Genomic DNA, 19,574 nt, shown 5'->3' on the forward strand with positions numbered 1-19,574 from the left:
CAAAGAACAGCCGTACATGCAAATCAAAAGGAGCCACAGCCAGAATGGGACAACTTCTGCATAGCGAGTTTGCCTTGTTCTGCCCCCACCGCAGTCAGGAGCTAATTGAACTTCTGGTCGGTGGCTCCGTTTGATGCTGTGCAGAGAAGACTCGGGTACCCAATTTGAGAAGGAAGGTTTTCTGCGAGTGAGTCTTCTTATTAGCACAATAAAGCGTCCCGTTTCAAGCCGCTCATTATTTTCCACCAGGTTTCCCCCCATATCCCACCCCCCTCCGCACAATGGAAGTCCACACGCACTTCAAGATGTAGGAATCTTCCTCTCTCGGGAGAGGGAGCCGGCTTCTAACACTTCCCTCCCTGTCCTTGGGTTGGGGGGGGGGGGGAGAGAAGGCTTTCTTCACTTCAAGCAGAATAAAGCTCATTTCTGCTTCCAGGAGAGCTTCGCACAGCGTCAGACGCAGAGGCCACCTTCAAAGGAAGTCCAAAGGAAGAGATGGAAAAGGGGGTTCTGGGGGAAGATGGGGGGTTCTGCATTCATGGCAAGGGGGGAATAATAGGCTTGCCATTGTAGCGCTTTGCAATCATACGAGCGTTTTTTGCAATTCCAGTATTAGGTAGAAATTACCTTGCACGGGGTATTGAGGGACAAATAACGATAGAAGTTCCATGGGCCATGAGCTGAATTGGTTTTAAGATAGTTTTCTTCTAATGACAGCAAAAGTGACCACCATTAGGATGGATGAAGCCCCTGTGTAACGGTTTATTATTATTATTACAGTGGGACCTCGGGTTACATACGCTTCAGGTTACAGACTCCGCTAACCCAGAAATATTAATAGTCTGGCCCCCCACAAGGTCTGAGGGACAGTGGACCAGCCCCCTGCTTAAAAAGTTTGCTGACCCCTGCACTAGATGACCCCCCCAGGTCCCTTCTAACTCCATACAGTGGTACCTCGGGTTACAGACGCTTTAGGTTACAGACTCCGCTAACCCAGAAATAGTACCTTGGGTTAAGAACTTTGCTTCAGGATGAGATCAGAAATCACGTGGTGCTGGCAGCGGGAGGCCCCATTAGCTAAAGTGGTCCTGCTTCAGGTTAAGAACAGTTTCAGGTTAAGAACGGACCTCCAGAACGAATTAAGTTCTTAACCTGAGGTACCACAGCAATTCTAGGATTTTCTGGTCCTCTGGGCCCTCAGACATACCTCAGCCAACTGTCTCTTTTTACTGCCACGTGGCTTCTTCTCCCGCAGCTTTCCCTGGTCCTATCTGACCTGCTCCCACCCTTCCACCCTGCCCTTACCCTTTTCTTCCAAACTCCCCACGGTTCCCTTTTCCTGAGCACGTTCTCTCTGCACCCAAACCACCCGTCACTCTTACCCGGCTCAGGAGATCGCCCTGCAGAAGTGTCTGCTGTAGCGCCCCTGGGGCCACCGTTTCCAGTTGCAGGACGTGGCAGAGCTCGGTCAGCTCCTCGTGGCCCAGGGAGCCAGTGCCGGTGACGTCAAAGCTGTCGAAGAGCTCTTTGAGGCGGGCTTCAGACTGGTCCTGCTCAGCTTCATCCATCCCATAGCCCACTGTGCTCAACTGTCGAAGGCAGAGAGAAGAACACCACAAATAGTTAGTTACTCTTGCAAGGACTCCAGAGATGTTGAAGATAATGCATCTCTCTCTCTTGCAACCATAGTTTTGTTGAGACGTAACCAATGGGACGCAGGTGGCACTGTGGGTTAAACCACAGAGCCTAGGACTTGCCGATCAGAAGGTTGGCGGTTCGAATCCCCGCGGCGGGGTGAGCTCCCGTTGCTCGGTCCCTGCTCCTGCCAACCTAGCAGTTTGAAAGCACGTCAAAGTGCAAGTAGATAAATAGGTACTGCTCCAGCGGGAAGGTAAACGGCGTTTCCATGCGCTGCTCTGGTTCGCCAGAAGCGGCTTAGTCCTGCTGGCCACATGACCTGGAAGCTGTACGCCGGTTCCCTCGGCCAATAAAGCGAGATGAGCGCCACAACCCCAGAGTCGGTCACGACAGGACCTAATGGTCAGGGGTCCCTTTACCTTTTAACACCAAACCATGGTTTGTTTGCCCTAACTGCAGTTTGTACACGCAGCTACGTGTAGAAGCAGACTGCGGTTTCTGGGGTTCCCCCTCCCCACTTTGCCCAAGAATTCCAGCAAACTATCCTCAACAGTGAGCATAGTTTGCCAGTATGGATGAGACACCAAACAACAGGTTTGCAAACTGCGGTTTCCGGTCCACTCAGTGGCGTAGCGTGGGGGGTGCAGGGGGGGCCGGCCGCACCGGGCGCAACATCTGGGGGTTAGGGTTAGGGGGCGCAAATCCACAGGTTAGGGGGCACAAATTACTTGCCTTGCCCCGGGTGCTGACAACCCACGCTACGCCACTGGGTCCACTCCCAGAAACTGTCCTTGCAAACCCCAGATCCACATTATATCTGAACCATCTCATAGTTTTGGCCGATATACATTTATCCCTTCCAACTCTGGGATTCTACAGGGCCGCACTCAACGGCGGGTCCAGCTTTAATTGCCTTGCAGCCAGGCACCGACTCTGCCTCCATCTATTGCCAGGCTTATCTGAATTGCAGAAAGGCTGGCCTCCTCTGGCAAAGGGATCCCTCCACTGTGCAGTTCGGCTCCAGAAAAAAACAATCTTAATTGCCAACAACTAAACCTGGAATGTCTCTATGAAGAAATAATGTCCCCCAGCAGCTTCCAGATCAAAAGTAAACTCCAGGACAGCAGATAGCACAGCCCTGTAAGAAATCTCTTATCTCTCCCTCGCCTCTCCCACCCCTTCCTCTGTTCACCTCCTTTGAGCATTTCTCTAAACCAGTGTTTCCCTACCTTTTTTGGGCAACGGCACACCTGTTTACCGGAAAAAAATCTCGCGGCACACCACCATTAAAGCCCCGCCCCGTGACGTCAGCGCGCAGCGTCACGCCGGGAGGGATGCACGAAAGTGAAAGTTTTTTCCCTCCCCCTTGCCGGGGTGGGAGGAGGCAGCAGAGCGAGGGACTGAGGGACGGCGGCAGCTGAGGCGGCGGCGGCTGTTGTGGTGGTGGCGGCGATAGCGGGCGGAGGAGGGGGCGGCGGCGGGGCTTGAGGAGCCGTCGCCGGGAGTTGCTGCTGCTGCTGTTGCTGCTGCTGCCCGGACATGCCGGCCTCCTCCTCCTCCGCTGTCTCGCGCTCCTCCCTTTTGCACGCGCTGCCCCGCCGCTCGGCACCACCACCGCGGAGCCACCCCCGGCTCGACGCGGATCCTCGCCGCCGCCGCCTCTCACCGCCCGACTCGCCCGCCTCCCTCCCACGGCACACCAGCCAACGTCTCACGGCACACTAGTGTGCCGGGGAACACCGGTTGGGAAACACTGCTCTAAACTACCTGTTGGAATAATGATGGTGGGGTCCTCAAAGGCCCAGGATTTGCTTTCCATCGCAGGCTCAGTTTCCCCATGTTCAACAAAGGATGCAGAGCTGATGGATGTGTTAAAACTGGCTAGAAAGGAAAGCCAGTCTACAGAGCACAGAAACTCCACCTCATCAGCACCACAGCCTTTGCACCTGGCCTTCCCAAATGCTTTTTTAAAAATGTCTGAAATCATGAGAGTTAGGAACTTGCTGTATTACCGACGACTGAAGAATGGAGGATGAAGTTAATGGACTATGCAGAATTAGATAAACTAACAGGAATAATTCGAAACGGGCGGAACCAGAAATTCACGGAAGACTGGAGTAAATTTACGGACTATTTGAAAAGTATTTTGGAAGATCAGACGACGTTTGTCGGTTTGCAAGAAGTTCTGTGAGGAGTATTATTGGAAGTATTGTAAAAACAGATAAGGGGAAGGATAATTTGTTAAAAGATTTAAAGGTAATATAAAGAAATGTATAAGAAGTGGATAAAACGGTGGATCAGAGGTGCTGATGGAAGTCAAAAAAGATTGTATAAGTGATAAGTTCCGTGGTACATTTCATAATTTATATGTTAAAACCAATAAAAATTATTATTTTAAAAAAAGGACCTTGTTTTGCTGTAAGCTTCTCACGATTCCAAGACATACAGAAAATGCATCAGATAACTGCAGAGTTGGAAGGAAGTTTGCGGCTGAGCGATATTTCGATATACCATCCAAAACCGGTTTGAAGAGAAGGTTGCTTTTGTGCCCAGCTCCCATGTCTAGGCTTCCCCTTGGGCATCTGGTTGAGAGAAGAGGCTGCTAGACTGGATCAGGCCCCGGCTGGATCCAGCAGAGCTCCTCGCATGTTCTTAGAGCAGCGCATACATGCTCCTGTAATCTTGCTCAGCAAACTCATGCAGGGACGACTGGGGAGCAGATGTAAGGCAGCTTCCCGTGCCTCAACGTAAACAGCCCCTTTGCTTACACCGCCTCCATTCATCAAGGAGCAGCTCGACTTAGTTTCACTACAGACAAATGGCCCGCCCAGGCGAGGTGCGAGGCTCCCCAGAGCTCCACCAAACCCCTGGGAGCTTGAGGTAATGCTTTCTCAAGGGGTATTAGGAAGGAGAAAAACAACCTGACTTGCAGGAACAATCAAGCTCCGGGCAGTTTTAGAAAGACGCTTTTAAAGAGGCGAGACAGAGAAGCCAAGCCTCACAACTGGCGTTTGCACCAGAACTTTAGCTATTCCCACGAGCGTTTCAGTTCTGCAGAAATTGTGGCAGGGCGGATTACCAGAGAGTAACTTTCCCCCCAGCACCCAGGGTCCTAGCTTCTTACTGGATCAGAAGCATGGTTTTCTCAAAAGCAGAAAGACACTGATAAACTAAGAACATAGCAAGAGCCCAGCTGTTCCAGACTCTGTTACCCTGTATATTTCCACATTTTCTTAGTCAGTTGTCTGGGGGGGGGGGGAATGTATGGCAGAGATTGCCACCCACTCTCAGATCTGATAGGGCAGTAGATTCTTCTGATGGGTGGATAGGTTGCTATTCTAGACAGCCAAAATCTGCACACACGGAACTACGTATCTTTGCTATAAGAATGGTCACTGGTACCCGAGTGTGCTTTTTCTTCCTTCTCCCTCCCACCTCTTTTGCCTTGTGTGTCATGTCTTAAAGGTAAAGGGACCCCTGACCATTAGGTCCAGTCGTGGCCGACTCTGGGGTTGCGGCGCTCATCTCGCTTTATTGGCTGAGGGAACCGGCGCACAGCTTCCGGGTCATGTGGCCAGCAGGACTAAGCTGCTTCTGGCAAACCAGAGCAGCACACGGAAACGCCGTTTACCTTCCCGCTGGAGCGGTACCTATTTATCTACTTGCACTTTGACGTGCTTTCGAACTGCTAGGTGGGCAGGAGCAGGGACCGAGCAACGGGAGCTCACCCCGTCGCGGGGATTCGAACCGCCAACCTTCTGATTGGCAAGTCCTAGGCTCTGTGGTTTAACCCACAGCACTACCCGTGCTGCTGTGTCATGTCTTCTTCGACTGCAAATCTGAGGGCAGGGGCTGCCTTGCTGCTGACTTTTGCAAGCCGCACCCTAGGAGTCTTTTGGGGCTAAAGGGTGAGGTACAAATGCTTCAAACAATTAACAGGAACATGCTTACAGGGCTGCTTCCAAAAGTTACCCACTATCTGAAGAAGTGGCACTCTCACAGGTACCACCTAATACCCATTCTACATTTGCAAGAGCTTGAGAGTACAGTGGTGCCCCGCAAGGCGAATGCCTCGCAAGACGGAAAACTCGCTAGACGAAAGAGTTTTCCGTTTTGGAGGTGCTTCGCAAAACGAATCTCCTATGGGCTTGCTTCGCAAGACGAAAATGTCTTGCGAGTTCCTGCTGGTTTTTCCCCTCCCCCCCTTTTTCTAAGCCGCTAAGCCGCTTATCAACTGATCCGATCAGCAGATAAGCCGCTAAAAGCCGCTAAAAGCCTCTAATAGCGCTAATCCTTCAATGGGCTTGCTTCGCAAGACGAAAAAACCGCTAGACGAAGAGAATCACAGAACGGATTCTTTTCGTCTTGCGAGGACCCACTGTAGTGGCAGGAAATTTTTTCCACCTGACCTGCTCTGACAAAAACAGAAACAGCCCCCTCCTAACTACTAGCCGCTACCTGCATCAAGACATTCCCTGGATCTCAACAGGATGGCAAACCCTTGGTGGCTGCCGTATCGCTGGTATAATCAGGGTGAGGCCCAAAGCAGGGGTCAGCAACCTTTTTCAGCCGTGGGCCGTTCCACTGTCCCTCAGACCTTGGGGGGGGGGGGCAGACTATATTTTGAAAAAAAGATATGACAGAATTCCTATGCCCCACAAATAACCCAGAGATGCATTTTAAATACAGTCATACCTTGGATTACAGGTGCTTCAGGTTGTGCGTTTTTGGGTTCTGCACCGTGCCAAACCCGGAAGTACCAGAACGGGTCACTTCTGGGTTTCAGTGCTCGCACATGTGCAGAAGCGCTAAGTTGCGCTTTGCACATGCGCAGAAGCGCGACCTGCGCGTGTGCAGACGCGGCACTGCGGGTTGCGAATGCTGTGGGTTGCGAACGTGCATCCACTGCAAAAGCACACATTCTACTCATGTAAAAACACCAGGCAGGCCCCACAAATAACCCAGCATACAGACAAAAACTTATACGAAGGACAAACTTAGTTGGTCTCTAAGGTGCGACTGGAAGGAATTTTTTTATTTTGTTTTGACTACGGCAGACCAACACAGCTACCACCTGTAGCTACTCATGTAAAAACACGCTGATTCCCGGACCGTCCGCGGGCCAGACTGGGAAGGCGATTGGGCCGCATCTGGCCCACGGGCCTTAGGTTGCCTACCCCTGGTCCAAAGGCTCATGATGCAGCCCCCTTGCTAAAGTTAAGCTGGAACTTTATCTGCCTGGAAGGGAGAGCTCCTCCTGGAGAGGACATGACTGCTGCTTTGGGTTCCGGGATGGAAAAATGCAGGTTATCCATTTTACCTGCATTTTATGTACCACTAAACCCCTTGGCCTCTAAGCCCATTGTTCAGCCCGGACACTGAGGTCCAGCACCGAAGGCCTTCTGGCGGTTCCCTCATTGTGAGAAACAAAACTACAGAGAACCAGGCAGAGGGCCTTCTCGGTAGTGCATCCGCCCTGTGGAACGCCCTCCCATCAGATGTCAAGGAAATAAGCAGCTATCTTATTTTTAAAGGACATCTGAAGGCAGCCAACCAGATGGGAAACCCACAAGCAGGTTTCGAACACAAGACCCCTCTCTCCTCCTGCAACTGGGATTCAAAAGAATTGCTGCCTCCAACTGCGGAGGGCGAGCCTACCCATCCTGGCTGGTAGCCATGAATAGCCCTCTTAGTAGCGGGGGGGGGGGGGACTGTCTGATCTCACCTGGGAGGGGGCTTCAAGGTACCACTCAGAAGTCAAGGGAAAGCACCTGGGAGGTTGGAGAGCAGCAGCTGAAGCAGCCTCTGCAGCCGACTCGCTCGCCTGTCTGCCTCGGCTTTCTCCAGACCCACAGGAAGGCGGCTGCTACTCTTAGCTCTCCCAGGCTGCTGGCACCCCAGAGAGAGAGAACGACAGAACGAGAGAGAGAGAAGAGAGAGGAGCCTGAGCTCATCAGATGCAGAGCAGGTTCAGGAGACAAAGAGAGCAGAGGCGCCCGCCGTGTGGCCACCTTTGCGCTCTGCTTCTGGGCTTCGTTGAGGCATCTGTGTGGATGGAAAGATGATGATGGGCCACATCAAGCCTTGGGATGCCTGTGGTCCTCCAATGGATGCTGGATTCCAGCTCCCAGCAGCCCCAGCCAGGAGGACCAATGTTCCAGGAAGATGGCTCCAGCAACCTCTGGAGTAAAGAGGGGACCATCGGTCCATTTCGGATTCTCTCCGTTTCTCGTTCTTCCCCACTATAGGAGCCAACCTTTAAGGTCCGAAGTCCTTTCAGTCCCCCCCCCCAATAAAATATTTGAGGGGGCCGGGGGCTTCCCTAAGATGATGGGCATTGCCATTTAAATGGTTTGTGCACGCCATGTCTTGCGATCGATTATGCAGGCTGGGGCTTACCTGCCGCCCATACTTTATTCAAGTTGGTACCACTGCTCCCCCCCTGGAGAAAAAAAATCATAATTTCAGTGTATCTGTTTAGGATGCTGTTTTTGTAATGAACAGATTAAGGCTGAATCCTGACAAGACAGAAGTACTGTTCTTGGGGGACAGGAGGCGGGCAGGTGTGGAGGATTCCCTGGTCCTGAATGGGGTAACTGTGCCCCTGAAGGACCAGGAGCGCAGCCTGGGAGTCATTTTGGACTCACAGCTGTCCATGGAGGCGCAGGTCTGTGTCCAGGGCAGCTGTTTACCAGCTACATCTGGTACGTAGGATGAGACCCTCCCTGCCAGTGGACTGTCTCGCCAGAGTGGTGCATGCTCTGGTTATCTCCCACTTGGACTACTACAATGCGCTCTATGTGGGGCTTCCTTTGAAGGTGACCCGGAAACTACAACTAACCCAGAATGCGGCAGCCAAACTGGTGACTGGGAGGGGCCGCCGAGACCACATAACACCAGTCTTGAAAGACCTACGTTGGCTCCCAGTACATTTCCGAGCACAATTCAAAGTGCTGGTGTTGACCTTTAAAGCCCTAAACGGCCTCGGCCCAGTAGACCTGAAGGAGTGTCTCCACCCCCATCGTTCTACCTGGACACTGAGGTCCAGCTCCGAAGGCCTTCTGGCGGTTCCCTCATTGCGAGAAGCCAAGTTACGGGAACGAGGCAGAGGGCCTTCTCGGTAGTGGCGCCTGCCCTGTGGAACAGCTTCCCACCAGATGTCAAAGAGAAGAACAACTACCAGACTTTTAGAAGACATCTGAAGGCAGCCCTGTTTAGGGAAGCTTTTAATGTTTAACAGACCACTGTATTTTAATACTTTGTTGGAAGCCGCCCTGAGTGGCTGGGGAAACCCAGCCAGATGGGCGGGGTATAAATAATAAACATTCATCATCATCATCATAATTTATCAACATTTTAGTGCAAATTTCCCCCAATGTTTTTCTTTTAATTTCATTTAATTTAGCCCACCCTTCTCTTCCAAGGAGCTCAGGGTGTCTTGCATGGCATTGCCCCTCCTCATTTGATCACCACAACAACCCTGGGAGGTAGGGAAGGCCTCCTTCGCACTGGGCACAGAAGACTCTTGCAGAAGAACACCATGGGCAAATTATGCCCCAGGGAGGGGATGGTAGGTATTCCTGCCCCACGCTGCTGCCGCCGACTTCTTCCTCCAAACATGCTATTTTGCTTTATCCCTTTTAAATCCCAGATAATCTCTGGTTATCCACGAACAGGTAAAACAAGATAGAAGGACTTTCACCAGTGGGGAGTGAGCGTGGGAAGAAAACCTGCTCAGGATCAACATTTTTAGAAAGGAAAAGGAAAAAAAGCAGGTGCATTTGTCAAAGTTAATTATTTCTAAGCAAAGCAGGAGTGCAAAGGGATCCCCACTGCCTTTCTGGTACTGGTCTGTTACTCAACTAGAGCCATGAAAAGCCTTCATTGGAACATAGTGACCGCTGTACTGTATTTTTAACTAGGTGCCACAGAAAGCACTATAGCTGGCAGGTGGGGGGGAGTCTGCATTGCCCCCCCTTACACCTAGGTGATGCCACCTCCCTGCTTTCCTTCAAACCCCTCCTCAAGGAGCCCTCCCCATTTCCCACAATCCCCAGGTCACATTCCTGGCAATAAAACTCAGACTGTAAGCGCCTCTGGGGCAGGGACGTATCTTGCGGTTTTTGCATCGTTCACATTAGGGATGCAGGAACCTGCCTTGTACAGAGTCAGGCCAAAGGCTCAGTTTACACAGACTGGCAATGGCTCTCCAGGAAGTCGGACATGAATCATTCTCAGCCACCCCTGGAGATGCAATGATATACACAGGCCATTAACACGAACAGGAAGCCTCTGGATTGCAAGTAATGGGATATATACTAGGGATCAGGTCCTCCCCCTTTGCCTGAGCAACAAAGGATGGTCTTCTGCAGCTTAAGGTCTCATCCCAAGTCCCACCAATTCATCCAGCAAACCCTGGAATGGTGAATTTGTTTTATAAGGTTATTTATGAGCCATTTTGACCCAAATGTTCCCCGCAAGATGACTTACACTTTAGATTTAACAGAGTATGTTGACCTCTGACTAAATGCAGGCTCCTCACTTTATTAGCCACTTCCTTCTGTGTGAATTCGGACAAGATCGGGAAGCTTCACTCGCGCTTAGTATAATGTCCTAACCAATTTGCAAGCTGGAATCCTAAACCATGGTTTGATATAGCTTTGCTAGTTTTGATAAAGACATCCCTAGTTGTATTTAAGGATGATTTGGAGGAGGAGGGGAAAGAGGCAGCGATATCAGGAAAGAAATCGTAGAATGGTATTGCTGGAAGGGGACCCAAGGGTCATCTAGTCCAACCCCCTGAGATGCAGGAATCGCAGCTAAAGAAACCCGAACAGGTGGCCATTGTACCTTTGTTCGAAAACCTCCAGTGAAGGAGAGGCCACCACCTTGCAAAAGAATCTGTTCCACCGTTGCACAGCCCTCGCCCCAGAAAGCTCTTCCTAATGTTTCGTCAGAATCTCTTTTCTTGTCATTTGAATCTGTTGGTTTGGGTCCTAACCTCTGGAGCAGGAGAAAACAAGCTTGCTCCCTCTTCCATGGGGCAACCCTTAAGGTATTTGAAGATGGCTGTCCTATCTCCTCTCAGTCTCCTCTTTCCCAGGCTAAACATACCCAGCTCCTTCAACCATTCCTCATAAGGTGTGGGATGTGAAACACAAGAGCAGCCAAGTACAACATTCCTAGAGTGAACACGTTTACACATGGGGAGGAATGTTTGTCCAGCCAGCAGGTCAACTTCCTGTTTCCTTCTGGGCTGGGACAGACTTCCTCTGCATGTGACTAGAGGTGGGTGTGGCCTCACCTGTGCAGGTAATAAGAAAAGCACAGGGCAGGGCAGCCACCTCTCTCTCTTTGACTACATGCATCGAAGAAGCAACATCTGCTTAGCCAAAGATGCTCTCTTGGCCTCCAGCCAAGAGAGGACAAAGGGACTGTCTCCTTATGAGATAGTTTCCAGGTGTATGTAACTTTTCTAAGCTAAGTCTGCCTTCTGGGATCTGATTGTGAACAGAATGTGAGTAAGTAAACTCTTTTTATACTTTTATAGAAGACTGTGTCGTGTCTTATATTTTATGAGGGAATAAGGGGGAAATACCAGAGCAGTTATTATAGAGGCTTTAGCGAGCCTGAGCAAACGCATCCGCTGTGAGTTTAAAAAGGGGGAATGTTACTCTGCTAAAATTGTGAACTTGTTAACACAAGTTGGAAAGGCTATAATCAAACAATATATCCTCTCCTGCATCCCTGAACATTCCCACATAAGGCTTGGTTTCCAGACCCTTGATCATCTTAGTCGCCCTCCTCTGCACACCTTACAACTTGTCAATATCCTTCCTAAACTGCGGCACCCAGAGCCGGACACACGACTCCAGGTGTGGTCTGACCAAGGCAGCATCAAGTGGGACTATCAAATCAGAGTTGGAAGTGACCCCTAAGGGTCATTTAGTCCAACCCCCTGCAATGCAGGCATCTCAGCTCAAACATCCATGCCAGATGGCCATCCAAGCATCTTAAAATCCTCCAAGGAAGGCGAGTCCACTGTCTCCCTTGGTTACTTCCCTTGAGCTGGACCCGCAACTTCTGTTGACACAGCCTGGACTTCCATTAGTGGTAGTGGTAATCACAATAATAATATAAACCACGTTTCGACTTAGCTTTTGAAAAACGCACCTGGGAGATTTGGAGGAGGTTGAGGAAGAGATATCAAAGAGCCGGGGGGAAGGGAGGGGGCTCCAAATCACCAAAACAAAAGGCAGCGTTTTGACGTGGGCCTTTTCATCTCCCCTCCAGATGGCCGGGCAGCTGAGAGCACGGCTGGAATGCCTGGACTGCTTTGCCGTCTGCTCAATTGCTCCCCATCCAGAGATGCAATAATAGGCCAGGCATGACCAGCCCTCGGCCACAGCTGGCAGAGCAGGGAGCAGCCGAGTCCGGTCAAATCTGCACCAGGTGCTCTTGCACAGATCCGGCCCCTTTCAAGGCTTGCTCCTGCTGGCCTGCGCTGCTTTATCTTCAAAAAGAGAGTCACTGATATCTGGGAGAGAAATTCGTCCGGACCTCCCAGACCCCGCTAACGCAGTGCCACTCCCCCTCTATCCATGCACAACCTGCGTGTCCGTGTCGTGACTTTAATTCTCCCCAAGTTGGTCTCTCTCTCTTTTTTTAAGTTGGAACAGATGGCTCAGCAAGGAAAGCCTTGCAAGATCTGCTTGCTTGACTGTAAGGCCGGTGGCTATTTTAAGACTGCCTCTTACTCCCACGCTCTGGTGTAAAGGTATTAAGGAAACACCAGGTTTCTAGGAGACGGAAGAACGAGATGCGGCGCTTTGCTTCATTAAGAAAAGGGAGCAAACATATTCATAGAACAGGAAAGTTGGAAGGGACCAATTTTCCAATCTGTGAAGGTCATCTTGAATTGGAATTCTGTCTTCTGCACCACTGGCTACCTCTCCCAATCTGGTGTCATCAGCAAATTGGATGAGCATCCCCTCAATTCCTTCATCTGTCATGTACAAAGATGTTGAACAACAAGGGGCCCAGGACAGAACCCTGTGGCACCCCACTTCTTGTTTTTTTCCAGGACAATGAGGAACCATGAATGAGTACTCTTTGGGTTCAGTCAGTCAACCAGCTACAAAGCCACCTTACAGTTACCTCGTCCAAGCCACATTTTACCAGCTTCCTTGCAATAATTTCAAGGGCAACTTTGTCAAAAGCCCTACTGAAATCAAGGTCCACAGCATTTCCCTGATCCACCAAGCTTGTAAACTCTATAATGAGGCAGAGTTCAAGGACACACCTGAGTCAACGCATGAAAGCCACTTCCACCCTGCAAAGGAGATGGTGTTGTGGGCGTCATGCCCCCTCCACGCGATTGAGGGAATCCCCAGCCGCGTCACCCCCTGGCCAGCCAATCAGCTGGCTCTGGGGGCGTGGCCTGCCCTATTTAACGCTGGCGAGGCCGGGGATCTCCCTCTTTCGCTGCCTCCAGCTGCTCCGGTTTTCCCACCCTCCCGTCCTATAAGGTTTTGCCTTTGACCTTGCCATGGACCTCGGTTGGTCGCCGTTGAGGGGCCTGGTAGGAATTTTTCCACTTGGCAAATTGGCACCTGCCACTTGGTTTTCGCCTACCTCGTAGGAAATCGTCACAACTTTCTGGGTATTGGTGGTTGGGCATTGGTATAGTTCTGTAAATGGAAGAGGGGAGGAAGTGCCATCACCTGCCCCACATATTGAAGGGTAGTCCGTTAAAGGATTCTGGAGGGCGTGGCCTGTCCGAAGCCTGCGGAGGTGAGAGCCTAAGGCCCGCCCCCTATCGGTGACCCCGGGGGAGTTCCTAGTTGATGTGCATCAGCAGGACTCCCCCTACTGGTGGTTAACCCTTCCCGGACTTCCAGCGGATGGGCTGGAGTCAGATATAGTCGGTTAGGACCAATGCCTAAGCCAATACCGCTCATCACCTGTAACCAATAAAAGTTGTGGCCTTTTCTTAGCCCATTAACCTTAATAATTGTGTCATGTGTCTTTATTTTCACGGGGGGGGGGGCGGGAACTCGCCACACAAGCGAGATGGGTGAGACATGTGGCCCAAGGACCAGGAAGAGAGGCATGGAGGCGCACATTTGGCTCCTGGGCACAGGGTTCTCCACCCATGTCATAGGGCATGAGTGGCCAGCCTGAACTGGCACAGAAGCCAGCGTTGGAGGACTTCTGGACGATCTCTGCCTGGTTTGGCTCTCAACATTTACTTATTTGCTGATCTGTCAGGGGGAGCGGAAGTGGAATATAAATAAATATAAGAATAATAATCTACCTGAGGCCAACCGCCCACCCCAAAGACAGGTCAGGAAGCTCCTTCCCTCTCTTATAAACTCTGAATGGGGGGGGGGGAGGAAATAGTTTTGATACTGCGAGAAGCCAAGTTACAGGGAACCAGGCAGAGGGCCTTCTTGGTGGTGGCACCCGCCCTATAGAACGCCCTCCCACCAGATGTCAAAGAGAACAACTACCAGACTTTTAGAAGACATCTGAAGGCAGCCCTGTTTAGGGAAGCTTTTAATGTATGATGCATTACTGTATTTTAATACTTTGTTGGAAGCCGCCCAGAGTGGCTGGGGAAGCCCAGCCAGATGGGTAGGGTCTAAATAATAAATTATTATTATTATTATTAATAGGTCTGGGAGAGCCGGCTCCCACGGAGGCTGTGTGCCTAGTGCCTTCACCCCCTTCTTTCGAACTTGGGGGTGATTTATGGCAACCGCAGGCAAGGCAGTGTTTCCCCATTCCCTAGGGTAACTATTGGGAGGCTGCATACTCCGATATCAGCCTTTCAATTACCCCATGTGAGACGGAGAGATGGTATTGTCGGCCATCTTCCAATGCACCCCAAGGGGGTCCATTTAGTCCAGCATCCTGTTCTCACAGGGACCGACCAGAGCAACCTGCAAGCGGGACCAGCATTCAGGAGCATCTCTGGCTCCAGCTGTACGGGGAACCAGGCAGAGGGCCTTCTCGGTGGTGGCACCCGCCCTGTGGAACGCCCTCCCACCAGATGTCAAAGAGAAAAACAACTACCAGACAACTAGAAGACATCTGAATGCAGCCCTGTTTAGGGAAGCTTTTAATGTTTGATGCATTACTGTATTTTAATACTTTGTTGGAAGCCGCCCAGAGTGGCTGGGGAAGCCCAGCCAGATGGGTAGGGTCTAAATAATAAATTATTATTATTATTATTAATAGGTGAGAATGAAGTTTGTCTCCGGTCTTAACTTGAGGGGGAAAGACGTAACAGGTGTCGGATGTGTAATGAAACACTCTGGTTGTGAAACCCACCAAATGTGCTGCAAATCTTGGTTTGCTAGTTGAGATACCATGGTAGGCTATAGAGTCCAAAAGAAATGACAATTAATATTCCAAGGCCTACACCATGGGTAGGCAAACTAAGGCCTGGGGGCTGGATCCGGCCCAATCGCCTTCTCAGTCCAGCCGGCGGATGATCCAGGAATCAGCATGTTTTTACATGAGTAAAATGTGTCCTTTTATTTAAAATGCATCTCTGGGTTATTATAAATGCCTGCCTGGTGTTTTTACATGAGTAGAATACAGTGGTACCTCAGGTTACATACGCTTCAGGTTACAGATTCCACTAACCCAGAAATAGTGCTTCAGGTTAAGAACTTTGCTTCAGGATGAGAACAGAAATCGTGCTCTGGCAGCGCGGCGGCAGCAGGAGGCCCTATTAGCTAAAGTAGTGCTTCAAGTTAAGAACAGTTTCAGGTTAAGAACGGACCTCCGGAACGAATTAAGTTCTTAACCTGAGGTACCACTGTATGTGCTTTTATTTAAAATGCATCTCTGGGTTATTTGTGGGGCATAGGAATTTGTTCATTTAAAATATATATATATAAAGTCCGCCCCCCCCCAAGGTCTGGTGGGGACAGGCAGTGGACCGGCCCCCCGCTGAAAAAGTATGCTGACCCCTCGCCTACACGATCTGTTATCATACAGTGTTATGATACAGTCTGTTATGTTATCTGTTATGATACAGTGTTCGAGCTTTGAGATTGTAAACGATCTGCCTCAGATGAAAGCAGCTTCCAAAGGACATGTCCCCTTGCAGCAATAGAACTGCTGGCACATTTGCAAAGCTAAGCAGGGTCTGGTCTGGTTTCAAATTGGACGAGGGACCCTGTGTTGAGATTCCTGCCTTGCAGGGGTTTGGACTGGATGACCCTCGGGGTCCCTTCCAACTCTTGGGCATGTTTAGCCTGGAGAAGAGGAGGTTAAGGGGTGATATGATAGCCATGTTCAAATATATAAAAGGATGTCACATAGAGGAGGGAGAAAGGTTGTTTTCTGCTGCTCCAGAGAAGCGGACACGGAGCAATGGATCCAAACTACAAGAAAGAAGATTCCACCTAAACATTAGGAAGAACTTCCTGACAGTAAGAGCTGTTCGGCAGTGGAATTTGCTGCCAAGGAGTGTGGTGGAGTCTCCTACTTTGGAGGTCTTTAAGCAGAGGCTTGACAACCATATGTCAGGAGTGCTCTGATGGTGTTTCCTGCTTGGCAGGGGGTTGGACTCGATGGCCCTTGTGGTCTCTTCCAACTCTATGATTCTATGATTCTACGATTGTTGCACCTTTGGGCCTCGGGCTCAAAACGGGAAGATCTCAAGCGCCACATACAGGTGAACTTAATGAGGCCTCCTAAGAATAATGGCATTAGCTCATCACAAATCAATCCTTTAGAGAGGACGCTTGCAAACAAAACATGGTTATCACAGCGGGTGGGAAGAGGAGGAGGAGGAGAAGGACAGAGAGCTCAGGCTGACATGCCGGCTTTTGTTCAAGGGACTATCAGAGAGTTTCAAGGGTACAAAACAGCACTGGCATTGGACATTTTCCTGGGCAAGAGCCCAATTCATCCCATACGTGGAACTGAGCACAGGGGTTAGTGGGTGGGCATAGATTCAGGTGAAGCAAGGAAGAAACAGCTTAATGTTTAGGGAAGTTTTTTTTAATGACTGGCGTTTTAATGTATTTTTAATCTCCTGTTGGAAGCCGCCCAGAGTGGCTGGGGAGACCCAGCCAGATGGGCAGGGTATAAGTAATAAATTATTATTACATTATTATTATTAATGAGGACTAGCTTCTGGAACACGGCAGCCACCCGACCCCCTGCGTTTTACTCAGAAGGAAAATGGCACCCCACTTCCTAGATGATATGGGGAGTCTGCCCTATAAAAAGCATGATTCAGAATAGTGGTTTGCAAACTCCACTACGGAAGATAATAGCACAACAAAATTGAAAACAGACACCATTAACTGCACATTTATTCAAAATCCAATTGAGACTATGTAGTTTAATTAATTCAATGAAAGTGATGTTGAGCTTGATCCAGCAATAGCAGCTATTATCAATAAGTGGCTATTATGTGGTGGCTCAGAATCGTAAATACAAAGTCACGTGATCAAAGGAAATAGTGGTAAGAGTGGTAAAATGTTAAACGCAAAGCAAAGAAGGCATTTCTAGTCTGCTCAGTCGTAAATAAGTGATTGAGATGCCCGTAAGATGGGAATGTAAAAAAGTAAAGAACTTCTGGGAAATGATATATAATGAGATGAAAGAGATGTTGATATATACATTAAAAAAAAACCAACCAGAAGCATTTTTACTTGGTATTATAGGTCAGGACATTAATAGGCAAGATGTTAAATTGCGGCAAGAGTATTATTAGCCCAGAAATGGAAACAAGAAGAAATTCCGACGAAAGAAGAATGGCAGACAAAATTAATGGACTACGCAGAAGTGGACAAAATGACAGGAAGGATTCGAAACCTGCGGGACCAGAGATTTACAGAAGATTGGAAGAAGTACTGTATATGAATTATTTGAAGAGCAACTGTAATCAACAAATTACGCTAGTAGGACTACAAGAAGTTTCGTAAGGAGGAATATATGAAGTGCTACAAAGTAGATAAAGAATAGGGATATTGGTTATGAGTTTGAAATGTAACAGGGAAAATAAGAAATGTATAATAAGAGATTAGATTGGAAAATTTCACCTGGCTTGCTTCCAGGCCCCAGTTCACAGAACCATAGAACTGAAGTCTTGGAAGGGACCCCGAGGGTCATCTAGTCCAACCCCCTGCAAAGCAGGAGTACACAGGGATCAAACCTATAACCTTGGCATGATCAGCACCATGCTCCAACCAGCTGAGCTATCCAGGCTCCTGGTGCTGCTTTTACAGGAACACAGGAAGCTGCCTTTTGCAGCACTGAACCGCCCTCAAGCTCAGTATGGCCAACACTGGTTGGCAGCAGCTCTCCAGGTGATGTTCCCTACATGAAGATGCAATATTGGACTGACCTTCTTTATACCCAGCAAAGGCTGGACCACTGAGTTATGGAACATTTCGGGGCTTATGACCAAGAGACGGGCTCGCCCTGTAAACGAGGGTTAAATCTGTCCCTCTATTAGAATCATCTCCAGGAGCCAAGACAGGTACAGAACTCTTACTATCAGGAAGTTCATCCTAATATTTGGTCAGCATTTCTTTTCTTTTCACTTGGACCCACCGGTGCGGGTCCTACCCTCTGGAGACGCAGAATACAAGCTTCTTCCACCTTCCATGTAGTAGTCCTTCAGATTTTTGAAGATGTCTATCCTGAATTATGGTACTGGAGGAGACTCTGGAGAGTCCCATGGACTGCAAGAAGATCCAACCTCTCCATTCTGAAGGAAATCAGCCCTGAGTGCTCACTGGAAGGACAGATCCTGAAGCTGAGGCTCCAAGACTTTGGCCACCTCATGAGAAGAGAAGACTCCCTGGAAAAGACCCTGATGTTGGGAAAGATGGAGGGCACAAGGAGAAGGGGACGACAGAGGACGAGGTGGTTGGACAGTGTTCTGGAAGCTACCAGCATGAGTTTGACCGAACTGCAGGAGGCAGTGGAAGACAGGAGTGCCTGGCGTGCTCTGCTCCAGGGGGTCACGAAGAGGCGGACACGACTAAACAGCTAAACAACAACAACAACCTGTCTCAGTCTGCTCTTTTCCTCAACCCTTCCTTGGTTTCCAGACCCATGATGAGGGCCAGATTTAGGTTTGATAAGGTCCTCAGCTCCTGCAGGTAATGGTGCCCTCTCTATGTCCAGCTGTCTTTTGTCAACAACAAATTGTCGCTGGTTTTTGTGTTGAATATATGCTATATGGTAATTTATGGACCTGATAGGTATCTAAAGCCATATGCACATAACAAAATAGGTATTTTATCAAAGTAATTGTTGAACTGAAATACAATTAAGAAGATGTACATTAATAGTGAAATACAATTAAGAAGAAGTATATTGGGGGGGGCGCAAGAGAGTGGGGCCCTAAGCTATAGCTTGTTTAGCTTATACGTAAATCTGACACTGCCTGTCATCATCTTGGCTGCCCTCCTCTGCACACATTCCAGCTTCTGAACCTCCCTGCATGCAGAAAGCTAGAACATCAGGTCCTTCCCTGACTTGCCAGCGCTTCGCATGCAGGGGGATTATCACAAAGGGATGCTTCCACGCAAGCCACCCCAAAGCACCTTTGCTGAACTTGGAATAAATCCGTTTCGTCCTTCCAGGACTTCACAGTGGCTTGGCTTTCCCAAAGCCCACGTCCCCAGACTACAAATTTAAACATTATTTAATGCAGACGCTTTCTATGGGGCGCCCAGGCCATGCTGGGACTGAATGATGACTCTGGAAAGGAGCAGTTCTTCAAAGGAACTGGAGCTCAGAGCGAAGACGGAGGAGCAGACAGCTCCCTCATTTTCCCCACCGCTCTCAATTACTTCCCAGGCTGCAGGTGTTAGGGATTGATTAATCGTCAAGTAGTCAGGCAATTAACAACCTCTTAATTGAGCAGTCGGGTGTCACCACATCAGAGCGAGGAA

General features: G+C 49.6%; 1 protein-coding gene across 11 annotated transcripts in view; it reads right to left on the minus strand.

Annotated features, from left to right (window-relative positions):
- The window catches only part of NIN (ninein), a 146,967-nt gene that overhangs the window by 120,173 nt on the left and 7,220 nt on the right, over positions 1 to 19,574 (minus strand). For all 11 annotated transcript variants that reach the window (XM_081190882.1, XM_081190880.1, XM_081190877.1 and 8 more), the window contains one exon: positions 1,383 to 1,589. In XM_081190882.1, the coding sequence (XP_081047008.1) occupies positions 1,383 to 1,568 (186 nt within the window). In that variant the 5' untranslated portion in view covers positions 1,569 to 1,589. The remainder of the gene's footprint in view (positions 1 to 1,382; positions 1,590 to 19,574) is intronic.

The sequence above is a fragment of the Podarcis bocagei genome, assembly GCF_964188305.1.
Source record: "Podarcis bocagei genome assembly, chromosome: 1".
In the NCBI taxonomy this organism is placed as follows: domain Eukaryota; kingdom Metazoa; phylum Chordata; class Lepidosauria; order Squamata; family Lacertidae; genus Podarcis; species Podarcis bocagei.